Here is a 19,190-nt window from a genome sequence, read left to right on the forward strand (position 1 = left end):
CTGGGCCTAAGCGATCTTACTTCGGTGGAACTCTGGAGAGTACTCCTCTCCATTTTGTGGTCTGTACTCTGGAAAGCTGACGGCTATCGCTCTTTTGGCCTGGGAACCGGTTTTTGACAGACTTCTAACTGCTAGATTTTGATCCAGGTTAAGGATCATCACAATGGTACAATGCTACCCACCAATGGAGGCTTTCTACAAGCAATTAAACGCGGTTCCGCGGAGGCTTCCTAAAGATGATATTGTAATCATGACGGATGATGTGAATGCCAAGGTGGGCTCTGACAACAGCTTGTTCGGACATAAGATGGGGAAGCACGATCTTGTCGACCGTAACTTGAATGGTGGGAGATTCGTGGATTTCTGCAACTTCCAACGCCTCGTCATTGGTGACACATTGTTACTTTCGAGCATTCAGATCGATCACTTCGGGATCAGCAGTAAATTTAGGGGTTGTCTTCTGGATGTGCGTAATAGGATAGGCGCCGACATCTGCCTCGAAAGGAATCATCATCTGATGGTCTCTTAAGTTCGCTTGCATGTTGTGCCCGCCTCTTCTCGTAGGTTTGGGGGGTACGACTTCCTAAGTTCGATATAGGCCGCTTGTACGACCCAGCTGCCGCTCGACAGTGGGAGAGCCATCTCGCTGATCGAGCGGCAAATCTATTGAGTAACGCGCCTGAGAATATTGATGAGCATTAGGCCACCATCAAAAATGATCTTTTCTCGGCTGCTGCACAGCTCGTCCCGAAGTGGTGTCCTAAGATCTGGCTGACTGCGGAGTTGTGAAAGCAAATCCATGAACGGAATGGGGTTGAAGGCTCTACTGATTTCTGCGAGTGATGGCGTACATGTCGCTTTCGAACTCCGATGCCGAGCGAAATCCCGAGAAGTTCAACATAGTATACGCCGTGACAAGAGAGAATTTGCTATTGCGCTGGTCAGGGAAGCGGAAGATGCTGCAGGTCGCAATGATTTCAGAACTGTATATCGGATCACGAACGAGCTTGCATATGGTCGTAAATCTTTCAATGGTCCTATGAAGGATGTCCACGATGATAAATAACTGAAGAGGTGGGGAGAACAGTACACCATGATTTTTAACCGTATTACATCTGGTGAGTTTCCCCAGATTGTCCTTTCAAGCAAAAAAGAAATCATTTCGGCCATTAATGCACGCAAACGAAGTAAAGTTACTGGGCTTGATGGTCTCCCCGCAAAGTTATCGATCGCTGCATCTGAAGTTACTGCAGATCTGCTTTTTCTCCTCGTACGGAAATCTTGGGAATCCGAGACCTTTCCCAATGCCTGGCAAAAGGGGATGATCGTTAAGATTCTAAAATAGAGCACACGTTTTGAGTGTGACAATTGGAGGGGTATCTGGGTGCTCCCTGCCATCGCAAAGATAATAGCTAAAATAATCCTCGAACGCATCAAAGAATACTTCGAAACGTTGATCGACAGAGAGCCGGCTGGTTTCCGCTCCAGTTCTTCCTACATTGACCAGATCAACACTCTACGGATCATTTTGAAATAGTGCGCGGAATCTAGATCTTCGCTTCACCTGCTCTTCATCGATTTCGAGAAAACTTTGTACAGCGTGAACAGGGTGTGTATCTGGAGTGCTTTACGTAGGAGGGGCGTTCCGGAAAAACTAACAGATATTATCAGAGCAACATACGATAGCGCGAAATGTCACGAGGATTTTAGGGTCCAAAGCGGAGTCCGAATGGGTTGCATCCAGTCACCGCTATTATCTCTTGTTGCCATCGGAGTACGGTGGCCTGACACTACTTCTAACGAACAACTTGGTAGGCGCACAGGTTTGGCACTGATATGCGATGTAATAGGAAGATCGAACTGGATAGGTCACACATTGAGAAGGGGCGAAAATTGCATTTGTGGGGTACGTCATGCAGTCGAATCCATTCTTCCAAGATGACCGACGAATGGGTTGCCCCAAGAGCACTTGGCGTAGAACAGTAGAGGACGATTGTGAGCGTCTTGGGAAGACATCTGGGAAGCTGAGGCGCATTTCACACAGCCTTGAAGAATCATTATCCGATGAGTATTTTATGCAACAAAGAAATGGTCGTATAAACGCTCAGCAATATTATTTCTAAGCCCGCTTTTATTATCATAATTGTTTTGTCCAATAATTATTTACAAAAGACTTAATTGTTTTTTTTTAAATAAATATTTCATTATATTTAAAAAAAAATAATTAAAAAAATATATTTAAAAAAATACTAAAAAATAAAAGTTTTCGTTAAAAATTATTTAAATATTGGGAATTTGGCCATAAATATCTTTTTTCGTCGTAGTGGTTTTATGGGTATCCAATTATTAGCATGAGGGTCAATGAAAACTTCAAACTGTCAAGACCCAAAAAGGCTACCCAAACAAATTAATCAAATCTTTGAAAAAATCGTCATAGTTATCTTCAGAACTCTCGCTGCTGTTCCTATCACAACTCGTCCTGTACATTTTATTCAGTTTTGCGATGTCCCTTTCACTCAGACCCTTGCGTTGTCCCAATTCGACATCAGGTTGCTTAAAAGGGATAACATGGGAGTGGTCTTGAAACTTTTCCCTCAGTATAATCAAAGCAGTGGATTCGTTCACTTACCAGAGCCTCAATTGTTGGATTGCCATTCTTGGAGAAGGCCTTTCCACTGTAGTGCATGACGCTACCGTAGTCGTATCCTATTCCGTAGCTCGTGACAATGGTTTCGTTGTACTTGTTGAAGTTATGCTCAGTCCCTGGCAAAATGTTGTCCCAATGGATCTTCACATATTCGTCTCGATTTGTTGCGCTTTGCTGGTGGAAGAAACCCAGAGCGTGAAGGAGCTCATGAACCACAACTCCATGTCGAACGCATTTGGGGGTGTGAAGATTCACCACCTTCAAGTTGCAATAAATAACTGATAACTCCCGATATCTTTCATATTTCAGAACCAATTTACTTGTCCTTCTTTGTGCATTCCAACGCTGGACCAACATCCGCTCCTATCGCCTTTTATGTGAATCCAGTTCTTATCACTTTCAGTGTACGATCGAAACTTAATGCATGTCTTCTCGTGATATTCGCCAATAGCTTTCATGATCACCCCAATTTCATCCTTACCTATAAGACATAATTCGCTGGTTCAAACCCTGTTAACATCCTAAACCCCTGTCAGCCTTACTGAAATCGTCCTCATCGATATAGAACGGCACCACGGCATCTGGCCACCGAAGGGTCTTATTCAAAATTCCATTTCTGTCCTCCCCTGCGTAGGCCATGATGTCACCCTCCAAATATCCGGTATGCTCCCACAGGTTGTCATCACTGTCGTCGGTCCACTGTTCAAAGGACTCCGGAAGGAAATGGGGAAATTTTGAGTTGCTGGCATATTTGGCAGGCGGTGGGCGGACAACTTTAACACTTGAAATCGATGCACTTTGCACTTTAGCGGAAAACTGCACGCTCATAATTAGAATTAGCACTGGAAAGACACCCATGGTTGCACGCAGACTTCACGAATTTTTGGAAGTTAGAACGTCGCGACGGCCTTTTATAGGGGCGAACTGAGAAACCTGAATGAGGTCTCCTCAAGATAACGCACCAGAGGTAGCTCGAAAGTGATATGAGACAGGCATTGTCTTGGGGAATGACTGAAGAATTTTTGCTTTCACTTCGGGTCTAATTAAAATTCATTGGGTAGAACTTTCGCATTTGGTTACTTTCAGCCGTTGCTATGTCGAATGCATTCTATTGTTGTCATGTGCCGTTATTTGAGAATATGGGATTGACAATTTCATTGCAGTCATTGAGTCTTTAATATCACACATGTCCCGCAGAAAACAATATCTTAATTCATTTTCGTCGTTTTCTGTAATTTGTGGCTCATACGCGACTGACTGCAGCTGCATTTCGTATGCACTGGTGACAGGGGCAGTTACGTTAATCGCGTGTACGCATAACGCTCGCCACTCGGTTAGTCAACATTTCCGATATGCATCCAGACTATTGACTAACTTGTGATTTGTGATGGTATTGTTAGTCGATGCAACCTTGTGAGGAAACTGGCTGAGAAGACAGTAATTTGCTTGACGAAACGTCAAAGATTCCGCGATCCTACGAGGAGATAAACTTCTTAAGACATTTATCCGCCTCTTTTTGTCTCCTTTGAAGCGAAACAAAGAACTTTCACAGTCGCGGACAACGACGGTTGCATTCGCCATCCTCGATCGCTTCACCGATTCAGTAGACCACCAGCTGCATAGCCTCCTTACAGAGTTTAAACTCGACAATAAAAAGCCTCTACAGCTCCTGTAATAGTTACAGACGTATGTCGGGAAAGGAATTACAGAAGACGCGAACACGAGCCTAATGTTTCAATACGCTTCCGCCGAGCATTAGCCGGCTCTTAAAAGTGGTAAAAGCCTCGAAACTTGATGAACAGGCCACGCTGACAGATGAGCTTATGGTAACCAATTCGTGCGTTCGCTTCGACTGTCAGGACACTTTCTCCAGCCTTAACGACAACATTTTCGGCAAGGTCCTTGGGCTCCACCGAAAAGGACCAAGTTGCCCAGGATTTGGTCGCTCTTCGTGTCAGGATGGGGACTCCCGGTTCGGTACGTCATCGGACTACCAACTAAACACCTCCCCATCGTCAGAGAGCTAGCCTGGAACCGTTTGTCACATTACTTCGAGCTAGTCCCCGAACTCTCCCGCCTTGCGGAGCCTTCAAATCAGGGAATTCCTTTCACCAACGGGAGGGGAGAGGAGGAAGGGAACTGTCAGTTCAAGTAACCCTCTGCCATCCGGCTCCTCCATCGGTCGGGTTCTATCTTCTTAGCAACGAGAAGGGCCCGAACGTAATGGGCAACACGATTCCACCAGTCAGCAATCCTCAGCATCTCTTCGACAATGTTGTCTGGAGAGCGATCCCCTGTGTTTAAATAGAGCTGCTGACGAACCCCATCCCACCTTCCACAAGAAAAAAAGTGTGGTGGGCGTCGTCCACAACTCCATTGCAAAACACGCAATCCGGAGATTGCGCCTTTCCAATCTTGTGCAGGTAAGACTGAAAACTTCCATGCCCACTTAAAAATTGGGTCAGGAAATAGTCAGTCTCACCATACTTCCGATTCAGCCACGCACCTAAGTTGCCGATGAGTCGCGCAGTCCATCTGCCTCTAGTTTCACTTTGCCATGAGAGCTACCACTCGCCTAGAGTGCGTTGCCGTTCTTCGCGAGCAACCACCTCCCTTGGCTCATCTCCCTTGCGCTTCTATATGGCTTTACGCTCCTTAGCAAGAAGGGCAACGGGGATCACTCCCGCGGTAACCATCACGGCCAGTTCAGAGACAGTGCGGTACACAGACACTACCCGCAAAGCTCCCCGTCTCTGTACTTGCGCGAGGCGTTTACGATATACCTCCTTATTAAGAGCGCCAGCCCATACCTCTGCTCCGTAGAGCAGGACAGACTGCGTTGAACACATCAGGAGATGTCGCCAGCCAGACCTAGGACCCTCAATGTTTGCCATTAACCTACTTAACGCCGAAACTCCAGCTGCAGCCTTGTTCGCTGCGGCTTTGATTTGCTCAAAAAAGCTCATCTTTGAGTCAAGAGTCAACCCGAGGTACTTTACCGCTGATTTTGACTCGATTATCGACTCGCCGAACGATATGGGACGCAGGGTCGAAATACTCTTTTTAGTCAGGATGACTACATCGGTTTTTTCCAGTGCAAGGTTGAAACCATGAGTAGTCATCCATCCGCTTACCCGTTGCATCAATATGCCGAGTCTGCTTTGCGCCTGTTCGACAGTGCGTCCAGCAACAAGCGCTGCGACATCATCTGCGTAGCCGACCAGGAGCGACTCTTCTGGCATGTCGAGTTTAAGTAGACTATCATAGGTAGCGTTCCAGAGGTCTGGCCCTAGGATGGATCCCTGTGTTACCCCCGACGTGACCTCCATCCTCCTTTGACCCTCTAGGGTTTCATAGAACAGGGAGCGGTTCCTCAAATAATCCCTCAATATCCGCAAGAGATAGCTTCAGCGAGTCTACTTCTGATGAGCACTTTCCCATCAGTGTCAAGCATACATACACCTATGCATTAAACGCCATTGATCTTACTTTTTCTATCTGGGGAAGGTAGAAGTCTTCCCCTGGTTTGAGGCCTGCTTGGTTTTGCGGTCATATCGGTAACATCCCTTTCAATTTATTATTTCAAATCCTGGCTCAAACCTAGTCGATTGTTTTTTTTTACTAAACAGGTTTCTTTTTTTTTCTTTTTTTTTGAGGATACTGGGAGTCCTGAGTCGCATCCGCTTTATGACGGACCGGACCACTTGGGAATCAACTTACTTCCTCTCTTGTGGTCCACAGACTCTTGGACTTTTTGGATTAAAAACCCAAGTTTATCAAAACTCTTGACTGACGGTTTCGTCCAGGGCAGGGGCAACGCATCAGACGCTGCCTCACCGCTGCCCTGGGAGCAGCGAGATCGGTTTGATTTGCACATCGACAATAAAAATCAACTGAGCTCGTTCCAATTCATGTCTGCTTTTTCGGAGATTTCATTGATCAGAAAATGACGATCATCGACAGTGAAGATAAAAGAAATTGTAAATGTGACTTCTACCTGCCCACCCTATCCGAACTGACATTGATAAAGAAAGCACTGAGGAATAGGCACTCTTCACTCTAAAAGAAACGAAGGAGGCGTTCTGTCTGTGAGGGACAAAGAAGTCCCGGGACCGGATGGTATTCCCAACGGAGTTCCACTTTCCGCTTGTATTCAAGTACAAGTTGGAGTTGCTACTCAACGCATGTTGGAAGCGGAAATTTTTCCCTCCGGGCTGTGAGGTTCGAGCTACATCTAAGGTGACCTTAAGGCAATGTCAGCGTACCATCCTCTCAGCATGCTGTAGCAGAGAAACGGCCTGAGAAGCTGATGAAACCAAGATTGACTAACACAATACTTGAATTCTTATCAAAACAATATGATTCTTGAAGGGGGCGGTCCGCAATTGATACGATTGAGAAAGTATTCCAAATGGTGAAACCGACTGAGGTACGCAGTCGCTATTGTCGGTGATTGGTGCTCCTTTTGATGCTAAATGTAAAAAACATCTTTAATTTTGCGAGGCAGTGTGGCACACTTAAGGTACTGGAAAATTGTCTCCATATTCCGACCTTTTGCGGATATTAAGGGACTATTTATAGGACCACGACCTGTTCTACGAGAGCCGAGAAGGACAGCATACAATGGGAATCACATCTGTGGCGGCCAAGACATCCCTCATTGGTCCAGATCTTTGAAACATCTCACGCGATAGCGAGATGATTAGTGAATCGCATCAGGTCGGATACGTTTAGCGCATACTGGGAATAGTGATTCCCGAATCAACAACTTGATGTCTGCGCATGGCTTTTCCCTAGCTCTGAAGAAAACCGAAGGGGTTACCCCGACAAAGGAGCGGCTTCCTACAGTCGTCCTTATTCCAGATGGTGAAAGCATGATATCGCGTCGAACCAGGCGGTGAAATACCTCGCCAACATGATAGACAAGTAGATGAGTTTCTTGGAGTAGTTTCTGAACACCACAGACAAAGGATCATATCGAAGGTCCTTTATTCAGTAGCCGTCGCAATTGATGTGTGGTTGGTACGCTCAATAAGGAGTTGTATCGCTATTGCCTAGCGCAAGTACAACGGTGAGCGGCTTTCCGAATTGCGTCCGTCTATCGTACCAGCTCGTGACGCCCTAGTTCAATCGAACGCACGGTAAGTCTGAATATTACCTAATCCAGCTACTTAGTGGACACGGATATTTTCAGCCGCAATCAGGAAATCACGGCTGCCCAACTGCATTTACCGGAAAGATGTAGTGAATGATGGCTGCCACACCTTTTTCCTTTGTAGAAAGTTAAGTGCTTTCACCATCGCCTGGAAGAGTACCAAATGCCTCCCGACACCATAATTAAAGTCATGCTTTCAGAGCGAGAACACGTGGAGCAAAGTGAATTCTTAAGGCGAAAAATTGAGAGATGGGTAGCAGATACGGCAGGGTAGCTGAGACCAGAGGGTATCTGCTCCTACACTAAAAACGCGTGGCCTGAGATCGCGCAGCATGGGGGTGTTTCATTGGTAATCTGTCTAAGGCAGCACTCCGGCAGTTTGTGCGTAAATGCGACCCCCCCCCCCCCCTTAAACATTATTTAAAACTTGGTTGATCGTGTTTCTAAGTTGTCCCCCTTTCTTAAAGTGTGACCTATCCACTGCCACTTTTGTCTTCCCACCAACACGTCTACCAGTTCCTGTCACAAACTCTGATGTTATCCTTCATTCAAGATGAGTGAGAGTATCCCGATGATATGGGTGAAAAAATTTTAACACTGTTTTGGACAAAAGAGTAAAGGCGAGTTCGGTGACACCATCAGCAGAAAGACTCTGTCAATATAGACGAGTTGGTCAATGCCTGTAATGTTCTGCATGTTAATCTGGATTTAAATCAAGATTTGATGATTGATGTAATTATCGGAGTCCAGCTGATCGATGTCAATCTCAATCGCTTGTTTAACGCAAATTCAATTTTCTCCTTTTCAGGTCCCCTCTTGGGGTGCACCGTAGCATGCGCCTTTTCTCTGGAAAGAATTCTAATTCACACTCTCTAAATATGATTTCTTTATTCAGTTATTCACGACGTTTCCATGAATTCTTAGTCAATGCCTCACAAGGTGAGTTCTCTCCTCCTTCATCATTTTTCTATCATTTTCAGATCGCCTAATTTCATGAGCTCGTTACTTAACTGCTTGCCTCCTCTAGGTAAATGGCCGCTTGGATTTTCAGTTCGGTTGTGTTTCTTCCAACCTGGTTGTACAGTTCTCTGAAAAATTTAAGAATCTCTAGAATGTCATCATTATCAACGGCGCAACAACCGGTAGGTCTTCCTAATAAGGAACTCCAGACATCTCGGTTTTGCGCTGAGTTTCACCAATCCGATATTCCTGAAGGCTTCCTGTCATCCTAGCTTACGCCATCGCTCCATCTTGGACAGGGTTTGTTTCGTCTTCTTTTTTACCATAGATGTTGCTCTTATAGATTTTCGGGGACTGGATCATCCTTATCCATACGGATTAAGAGACCCGTCCACTGCAACGGCGATAAACTTATGCAAACGGTGGATTACCCCCTACCTCTGATGATCAGAGGTTAAAGCATCAATCAAGTGCCAAATGAACGCGTCCGCTGTTCTAACCAGGTCTCCATTCTATCATAATCCGAAGATCACACAACTTTCCTTATTCATGACAAATACAGTCACGCGTAACATCCAATATACGGAGCCCTACAAGCTGATGTGTTCCTAAGGTTTCACAGCAAAGCTGACCTCGGGCATCCCAACAGGGTTTTATTGTTGACCATTGGAGTTAGAGAACCAACAACTTCCTGTTTTTCGCCCCAAGTATGCTTGCAATTATCTGTCGTAAGCTCTGTTCGTTGAGGTGAATCGGTAATCAATGGTCTGCCCAATAAGAAACAAGATTCTATTGGCCCGCAATCCAGGATTTTCGAACGTTTCTGGGGACGCATCTTCCGTTCCCCACGATTTTTGGTATTTTCGATTGGCATACATCATTAGCTTACCGTCACCAGGTATATTTTAACAATGGCTTCAATTCGAATGAGAGATATTATCAGTGTTTTCCACGCTTAACAAATGAGAGACCCGCAAATTAGTCCTGGTAATTTTACATGACTACCTGTCGAAAATGTATTCCCCCGGAATTCTCCTGAGAGATATGAACTCGGAGGGCTATCCCGACACCCAGTGTACCAGAAAATCTCTGGTGAGACTTTGTGACTGGAGCCACTTCAAATTAGTTCCGCACAGTCCTGGGTCTAAACGTCCTAACCAGCTCTTGGATGATTCGCCTATCGCATCACAACCAGCAAGCCAATGTAAATACAGCGTTTCCCGGTCGCACCACTTGGATGTTATCCTTGGCCGTTTGGTCTTGACTCAACTGACAGGGCCCGTTTGCCTCCTCGCCATCTGGGACCCACATATGGAGTTGCATTTTGTATTCAGCTTTGTATAAAATGCAATGGAATCCACTACCCCGGAGCGGCCCTCAAATTGGTCGCCTAAGAAACACAAAGAAGTGGAAGAAGATTGTAGGCTTCTCGGAAAGACTTGGAGAGAATTGAAGCACTTTTTTGACATCAAAATTATCTAAACGAAAGTGGTTGAACTATTTCTGTGCAGGGAGTGTTAGTGGACCTAGTATAAGGGATACTTTTTCGTAAGCCTATACAGCGTTTCCATGAATGAATATATCGCTTTTTAGAATAACATGGACCATAGAAGGGTTGACAAAAACGACAGTTCTCTGTTGTTAGCATGTTCTATGATTTTTGCAAGTATTCTCTCTGATTCAAAAGTGTCGTGTCCTAGTTTAATTGTATAACGTCACAAATAGGCTTCAGGTGAGTAGCTGAAACTTATTGTTGGAGATATTCCCTCGGATCGCATCCCTTTCATCATTGCTGAGAATCAATCAACCTTCATTTTCCAAGAGTCACATCTTGGAAATGCATATGCAATCATATTCGCTTCAATGCAAGTCAGGTGCCACTTGCAATAGCCTTGGGTCGTATGAAATGCATTTCAATGACACTTTGGAGTATGCACTCTAATTGCATTAACAGTAATAATTGGACGCAATAAAAAAAAATCCCAACAAGTATCGATTGCAATTTTCGAATGCATTTAGCAAGTGCAATTCAATTAAAAGCTTCCTTAACCCAGATCATCTGGATTTCTGTCACCCCCAATATGGGAAACTCTTCATCATACCTTCCTGGGTGGTTGTGGGGGTTGGGACTGTTTCAATAGTTACAAAGCGAGTGATAAAGTATTTTAAACATATTTCGATTATTTAACTTTAAATTGAATTTCAATCAGTTGCAATGTCAAGGGACGAGAGGACCCTGGGCACGGCTCCCGTTTCGGTGCTGGTAATCGTGCTGGAAAATGTAGCAAGTAATGCGTTTAGTGTCATGACCAGTCCCTTGCCCTTTACTCGAGAGTGCCAGGGAGACGGAGGTGAACAATGGAGTTCCTAAAGTTCGAAGTGTTATCTTAGTACTTTAACCATTATCCATTCGGACAAAATGCCAAACTATTGTTTGCCTTCCAGTTTGCAGGGATGTTGTTGGCTCTGGTTGTTTTGTTGTCCTGTTTCTTGCTTGCTGGGAATATTTGGATTCATTCGAATTTGTTGGATATGGTGGGGATAGGGGGATGGTATGCCAAATCATTGGAACTTTCGTTAGTTGAGTCGACAGATGTGGGTATATTGCATAGGGGACTAGTGAAAATAATAATTTGAACGATGTTAGTGGCAGAAAGCCGATTAGTGTGTGCAACAACTTGTTTGTCATGTCATGATCAATACAGAGCAGATTTCCCGGTGTTATCATCATTAAAAGAATTAGATTCTGCATCATCACTTAGAGAAGTAATTTGTCCGAAACTTTTACTCAATAATCAGTGAATCACATTCGTTTAGTAATTAAGAGCGGAAGAAAAAAATATTAAGGTCGAAGGCTAATGACAGCGTAGTGGTTGTGGGGTGGAACACCAGCATCTCAATTTCGTTATAATGGGTTCGAATCTCACTTAGAAACCCTCACTAAATTTCATGATCAAAAATTCATTTCCAAAAAGTACTAATTGAGCCCTTTCATTTGATACCCCACATGGCCATATTCTGTGGAAAAAAAAATTGCACTCCCTTTCGCATTGCCCCCCCTTAAATTCAACACAAAATGGCTCCACTTGTTATATGTAAAATCCACAGACCAGACCAAAAGTTCTCACCAAATTTCGTGGCAATCGGTCCAGCCGTTTCCACATAAATCGGGTATGACAGACAGACAGAGTTAGGAGTCGCCAGATCTCCCATCAGGCACGTCCCTTCGTGCGGATATATATAATATGAACTTATACGTATTCGTAGGTGTGCGTGCATAGGCATGTTTATGCGTAAATCGGGTAGGTGAGAGAAAAGCGCCTACCTTTGGATAAAAATGGCTATGGGAAGATTATCCAGAATAATAAGCTAATATGGACGAAGAGAAGGTGTTTCAACTTACGGTGTAGGGGCTCGGAACCCCAGTACCGGCGGCTTTTGGGACTGGGCAAGTAGGCTCCTGGTCGTCGATATCCCTCGATTGTAGTGTCTCGGTGGTGGAGAGCTTGACCACCGTTGCATCTAATGCTGCAAGCAGCTTAGACAAGGAGGTGTCTAAATCGAGCACAACGCTCCCTAGAACATTTACAACGAAAGCGCAGAAGGATGTGCCAAATGGAGAACGGTAGTCAACAAAAGCAGCAGTGACGTCAGTGGCATCCGAGCGTAAAGGATTAGGCAAGACTTCTCAGAATCGAAAGCTGGATCCGTTTAGAAAAAGCTCAATGATTATGAGATCTTTCCCAATATCCAAGGCGAAAAAGCACCTGGGCCAAAGGATCCCTGTTAATGCCAAAAATGTGCGGAAAGAAGAATGGAGTGAAACAGAAGTCCGATCATTTTCCTTGGAGCGAAAATTGTTGGATGGATGTATGTAGATGACACCAAACTGTATACTCGTGAATGGGCGGAGGAAACAGAGGGTTCGGCAAAATTAAGACGAACATCCAGGAAATCAGCAAGTTCCCAAAAAAAACAAAAAAGTTTTGTAGAAACCTAAAACCTCAGTAGACGGGGAAAATAGTTTTTTTTTGTTGGGGATGCTGGGGAGTCCTGAGTCCGCACCCACTTGATAGCGGACCGGACCACGTGGGATGCAACTTACTTCCTCTCTTGTAGTACACGGACTCCTCTTTTTTTGGTTAAATACCCAAGTTTTCCAAAAAAGTTAATTGGCAGTTTCGTCTAGGGCAGAGGCACCTCATCATCAAATGGATGCGGACTCAGGACTCCCAGCATCCTCAACAAAAAATTCACTTCGGCCTGATTTAGGTCTGAACCTACAACGGATTTCACTTCTTTCGGGCGGAGGTGAGACAGCGTCTGATGTGTTGCCTCTGCCCTGGACGAAATCGTCAATAAACTTTTTTGGGAAAATGGTGCCTAAAACACCAGCGCCACCAAAAGAGCCGATGTCTCCAAAGGTACACGACGGTTGTATTAAGGTTGGACCGAAAAAACCAAAAAAGAGGAAGGAGGGATCCGGAATCCATCCCGAGGCGATCATCATTTCAAGCATGGGTAGTATATCCTGTGCAGACATGCTAAGAAAAGTGAATGCTGACCCTGGTCTCAAAGACTTAGGGGTAAATGTAAGCAGGATTCGGAGGAACCAAAAAGGAGATCTCATGCTGCAGCTGAAAAGGTTCGAAGAGAGCAAAGCTCAGGGCTCCCGTAGCCATGTGAAAAATTTACTTGAAGGAAGTGCTACCGTGCGTGCTCAAAAGCATGAGATCGTTATACAGTGCAAGGACCTAGATGAGGCCGCTTTTAAGGCGGAAATCTGCACTATCTTAGCGGAGCATGAAATGCAAAACTTACAGGAGGCATCCATTGTAAACCTTAGCTAGGGGCATGGAGGTACACAGACGGCGACCATCCAGCTCCCAAAAAAAAGCAACGCGCAAACTGCTGGATGTCGGGAAGGTCCATATTGAATTGGTAGTCTGTCGCCTTAGAGACAAATCTCGTTGAAGAGATGCTTTGTACATCTCTTGCACGGACATCTGGCGACAGTATTCATAAGTGCGATTGCTCGGTCTGATCGATGCAGACGTTGTGGTGAAACAGGTAACATCGCTCGGGAATAGAAGAAGGATCCCAAATGCATGTTGTGTGATGAAAAGGAGGGCCTGGACAAGAAGGACAAAAAGGCAAAGGGAAAATTAGGTTAATCAAAATCAACCTCAATCACTGTAGGGTCGCTCATGACCTGCGCTTTCGCAAACCAGCCACGAGTCAGAGGTCCAAGTGACTACAATTAGCGAACCCTGTAGAAACCCTAACAATAAGGTGTGGGGAGCCGATTCTACAGGTGGAGCGATCTTGTGGGCATGCGGGGACCAAGCCATGCAGGAATGTATTAGGCAGTCCGCAAGTGGGTTCATATCGGCAGAAATAGACACCTACGGCAGCTATGCTCCTCGAAGCCTGACGTCGGCTGAATTCGAGAACATGTTGGACAGATTGGTCTTGAATGCAAAAGGACGGAAACCAATAGTCATCGCCAGTGAATTGAATGGATGGGCCACAGAATGGAGAAGATCACTGCGAATGCAACAGCTCGTTGTCTCTTGGAGGCTTTGGCACAGTTGGATATAATATTAACTAACAACTGTCAGATTATCAATTACGGGGAAAGTGGGGGGTCCGGTTCGGTTGTGAATGCGACTTTCGTTAGTCGTTCACTTGCTGGCGATATGTCCTGAAACGTCAGTGAACACTACACCCACAGTGATCACCAGGTGGTACCTTTGACCTGAAGAGTAAGTCAGGCGGTTGAAATTCTGCTCGTCCAAAAATGAGGAGAACATCAGGTTGGCCTGCGAAAGCAGATTTGCTGATGAGCAAACATTCATAGAATTGTGGTTGGACCAGGTACACACTCAGAAAGAGCTTTCCATATCACTCATGGAGTGTATCACGATGGTATACAAGTCATCGATGCCGAGACGTTTTACTTTCCCCAATAGAAGGTCCAACCTCTGGTGGCATAGTGAGTTGTCTGATGTTCTTTCAGTGTGTCGTCGGGCCAGACGGGTGGCCAAGAGCAGGAGGAACTGCTTCAAGCAACTCTACGTAGAGGCAGTTGTGATGGGGAGATTTAGCTTCGTAAATTACATATCCCGATCTCTGGCTGAAAATCGTTTAGGGTTTGTTTCCTCAGGAAAGCACAAGCGGTTATAGTGTACAGACATCTTTAGATGTGGCTGTAACGACAAAAGAAGTACTGGTGATTTGCGGTAGACTTGGAGACAACAAAGCGCCGGGCATCAAGGGCATACCAAACAAAGCCTTGAGGCTGGCCGTTAAGTCGAGGCCAGATATATTGGTAGAGTTGTTTGAAACTTGCTTGGCGGATAGGATCTTTCCTGAGACATGGTTGCTTAAACCTTATAAGCCTTCTGGTGTATCACTTTCTTACAGACCTATATGTCTATTGGACACTATGGGAAAAATATTCGAGCGAATAATCTACAACATATTGCTTCTGGCAGTAAAGAGTTTGGGAGGCTTATCAGACCGACAATGTGGCTTTCGTACGGCCAGATCAACGGTTGACACCATCAAACTGGTCACTGGCGAAGCGGAAAATTTGATGCACAGAAGGGATGGAACAAGTTTTGTGCTGTGATTACCCTTGACTTGCAAAATGCGTTCAATTCCGCTAATTGGAACCTTATAAGGAGATCATTTACGGCGATTGGTATACCCAGTTACTTAACTGCGCTAATCGACAGCTATTCAACAGATAGAAGGCTCTGGTGCGTTACAGACAATGGAACCAATGGATACATTGTCTCCGGGGTTGTTCCACGGGGCTCTGTTCTGGGGCCGCTATTGTGGAACATTATGTATAATGATGTCCTCAAAGTCCCTGTTGCTAGCGAGGCCTCAATAGTAGGTTACCCCGATGACATAGCATTGATTGTTGTTGCAAAATATCTGGTGGATGTGAAATTATATTCATCCGAAGCAATCACTATTCTAAACAAGTGGCTGAAAGATGCAGGTCTTGTACTGGCAGAGGATAAAGCAAAGGCGGTGCTTATCACGAAGCGGCGTAAAAAACCACTACCCGTATCAAAATAGGGAAGCATATCATCACTTCAAAACTAGCAATTAAATACCTTGGGGTGATGATAGATACGAGGTTGAATTTTAAGGAGCATTTACAACACGCTTGCACCAAGGTCTCCAATGATAGGTGATGATGGTCCTGACGAGGATGATGCTAAATGTTAAGGGTCCGCGATGCACTCGTAGATTGTTTATAACTAGAGTGGTAACCTCTGTACTGCTCTACGTAGGGCCAATTCGGTCAACTGCATTGCATACCGCATGCAATCCTCAAAAGACGAGCGCGATTTATAAAAAGACCACCTTAAGAATGTGCTGGGGTTATAGAATTATCTCAGACGAAGCGAAGGACGAAGTGGCCTATACAGTACCCGGAATGATGCCAATCGATATTTTGGCCGGCTACGCATCTATGATGGACCCGATTCTTCCTCTGACGTGAAAATTGCCGAAAGTGAGGAATCGCTAAACAGGTAACAACAACGGACGGAAAAGGAACGATGGACCCGCAGATTGATTCCCAACATCAAGATGTGGACGTAGAGGACGCATGGTGAGGTAAACTATGATCTCAGGCAGTTTTTCACGAGGCATGCTGGTTACCGTAAATATCTCTATAGGTTTAAACTAGGCAGCTCACCCAGCTGTCCTAGCTGCAACGGTATTCCGAAGGACCGGGAGAATGTTTTCTTCCATTCACAGAGGAAAGGAAGAGTCTAGAGGAGACATTGGGACGAACAGTCGCATCGGAAAATATAATTGTGAAAATGCTTGCGTACCAAAAGAATGGAATGCAGTGAACGATATGGTAAGGCGGATTCAGTGCAGGTTGAGAGAGGCAGAGGAGATGAGAAAGGCGCGGTTGCGAATGCAATCGATGAGTGAAGAGAGAGGGCATCTCCATCCCGCGATGAAATACGTTTTGTTGGTTCTGCGGGGAAAAGGACAAGAGTTAGGGGGGGGGGGGGGGGGGTGTAGTGGCTTTGTTTTTTAAAAAGAGACTATGTGGGCGTCCTATTCTTCACAAGGGGTGACCAGGAGACATCCAAGGCTCTCAAAAACGTCCTGTTCTCCTTCTGCACAGTAGTCGGTATACGTTATTTTTGTCAAATGTTAGGAGTGAGGGCAGGAGCTAAACACATTTTCCAGATGCAGATCTATACTTTTCCTTCTCAGTTTCTCCGTTTAATTCAGTGAAAATGTGCACTTCTCTTGTCACTGTCGTCCCCTGCTTGAAAGAATGATTGGTGACTAAGAGCTTTCAGCAAAAATGATCAAATTTCGGTAAAAAAATTTCATCTGCTTGATAAAAGATAAGAAAGTTTACACAATCTAAGTATTTACTAGGCATTTCCTGGCCCCTCAAAGTCTAGATATATAACTGTGACCTTCGCTTAAAAAATCACACAAAAACCCAATAAATTCTCCAATTTCTGTGACGTTTTCAAAATTCTTATCAAGTTCCACTAATCTCACCATTATTTTCTCGAGAATGCGGAAACTGAATTCCACATCAGTCAACTGATTAATCTCTCATGAAATTTCGAATTACAAATCGATTAAAAAACTTCAATTGGGACCTATCAATGCGCCGAATAATATGATAAAAATGACAATATAATCCCAACGGTCAATAAGTAAACAAATTTTTAGTTTTTATTCATTTTTTCAATACTTTTAATATCATTTAATCCCCAAAATTTTATCAGTTCAGTTTTGTACGTCATTAGGGGGGTTGGGACGAAATTCCAACTAAGAACGGAGATTTTAACTAACTTCCTGGAGACAAAACTTTGTGCAATCAACTCAGATGATGCTCTTAGTTCTATGACAACACGAAGTTTGTGCAATTATTCTAAAAGACATGAGAAAGGACATCAAGAATATTTGCAGAGTGAAAAAGGACTTATAGGGGGAGGGGGCTGATGAACAGGGCACGAATCCGGAGCTGATAACTAAGAAATGAAGTCCAGTGAGTCATGAATCGTCTTTGTTTCCGTATTCCATGGACGTAATATAAAATTGAAAATTTTCAATATTCTATGCGAATTTTAGAAATTAAGACGGTCTTCATTTCATCCTTACCTTAAAAATAAGATGCTCCGTTAAAAAGTGTTATCGTAATTCAAAAGGAGCGCAAAAGATGCTTTCACACTAGTCTAGGGCAAGGACACTAAAGTCACTATAATTTGAACTGCCAAATAATCCGACAGTCTTATCCTTTAATGCAGGATGAAGATCGAAAAAAAGTAGGGGCGGTTACAAATAGGCGCTGCCAATCTAGAGTGTCAGCTAATGAGGTCTCCCTAACTAACTGCTTGGCTCAAAATTGCTAATGAAATAACATTATCCACACTTCACAGTACAGTATGTCATGACCCGATTGGTTGATGGTTAGCTTCTCAATATTTTGTCCCAAATTCGTCATGGATATTTTTGTTTGGCTTTGTGTTTGTCCCGCTGCTGTAGGCTTATCACTTACATGCCGTCCTGAAATGTAGCACAATCTCATTTAAAAAGAAATAAGGCAGAAATAATTAAAAGTAAAAGGACTGCTCTTAGTGGTCCGTCAGGGTCTAAGCTCTTATTTAAAAATGTACCAGCATACTCTGTCTTTCATAGAAGACACAGCTCCTCCCTCGGGTTCGATTTGCAGCAGACTTCTAACAGTTAAAACTTAGCAGCACAGTCTAAGTCCTTGGACACGGAAAAGAAGGAACCTGTGACATTTTGATAGAAATAGGAGATCTGAATGCCATTAGACAGGTGAGCGATGCTCTGATCAAGCATACAACAAAAACAATTATCCGAAGATTTCTGCAGTATGATCGGTGATACCAGTTTATTCGAATGTAACAAGGACAGTTGATGGTCGACCAACCCCCAAGAATAGTGCGTTTAGGGATTATTCCTAATATTTAGCATTTGGGCCTTCAGAATATAGGAGACAATAAAATTAGCTTCAAACCTCCCAGGGATCAGACAAAAGGACAGCCTGCCTTAGATGCGGCCAAGTAGGTCGCAAAGCGAAGACTTCCAACGAAAAGGGTCAAATTGCGGCTATCACATCCCTCGAATTAACATGCACCTGCGGAGGAGTGAACAATATTCCAACAAGAACCCAGCTGTATGGTATCTCGACATATCAGGTGCCGCACCCCGGCACTCAACTTCAGGTTCTTGCTCAAGGCCGGAGGATAGCCTTGCCTGGAATTTCGGGCGTGGATAAACGCATATAACAGCACCTGTGTCTATGAGGAACCGTGTTCTCGAATTCTTGTCGAACATAAATAGGCAGCATGAAGACAATGAAATAGTGCCGTTTGCCATCTTTCCCGAAGTCCACTT

At 44.5% G+C, this 19,190-nt stretch overlaps 2 protein-coding genes across 3 annotated transcripts in view; both read right to left on the reverse strand.

Annotated features, from left to right (window-relative positions):
• LOC119647757 (protein phosphatase 1 regulatory subunit 16A-like) overlaps positions 1–19,190 on the reverse strand; it is a 431,507-nt gene that overhangs the window by 177,813 nt on the left and 234,504 nt on the right. The window lies entirely within an intron of this gene.
• Positions 2,140–3,604, reverse strand: LOC119647760 (seminal metalloprotease 1). The gene is made up of 4 exons (XM_038048879.1): positions 3,190–3,604; positions 2,968–3,128; positions 2,630–2,905; positions 2,140–2,553 (listed from the first exon to the last, which is right to left on the reverse strand). The coding sequence occupies exons 1-4, from the start codon at positions 3,503–3,505 to the stop codon at positions 2,395–2,397; spliced, it is 912 nt and encodes a 303-aa protein (XP_037904807.1). The 5' UTR covers positions 3,506–3,604; the 3' UTR covers positions 2,140–2,394.

This window comes from Hermetia illucens, chromosome 2, assembly GCF_905115235.1.
Source record: "Hermetia illucens chromosome 2, iHerIll2.2.curated.20191125, whole genome shotgun sequence".
In the NCBI taxonomy this organism is placed as follows: Eukaryota; Metazoa; Arthropoda; class Insecta; order Diptera; family Stratiomyidae; genus Hermetia; species Hermetia illucens.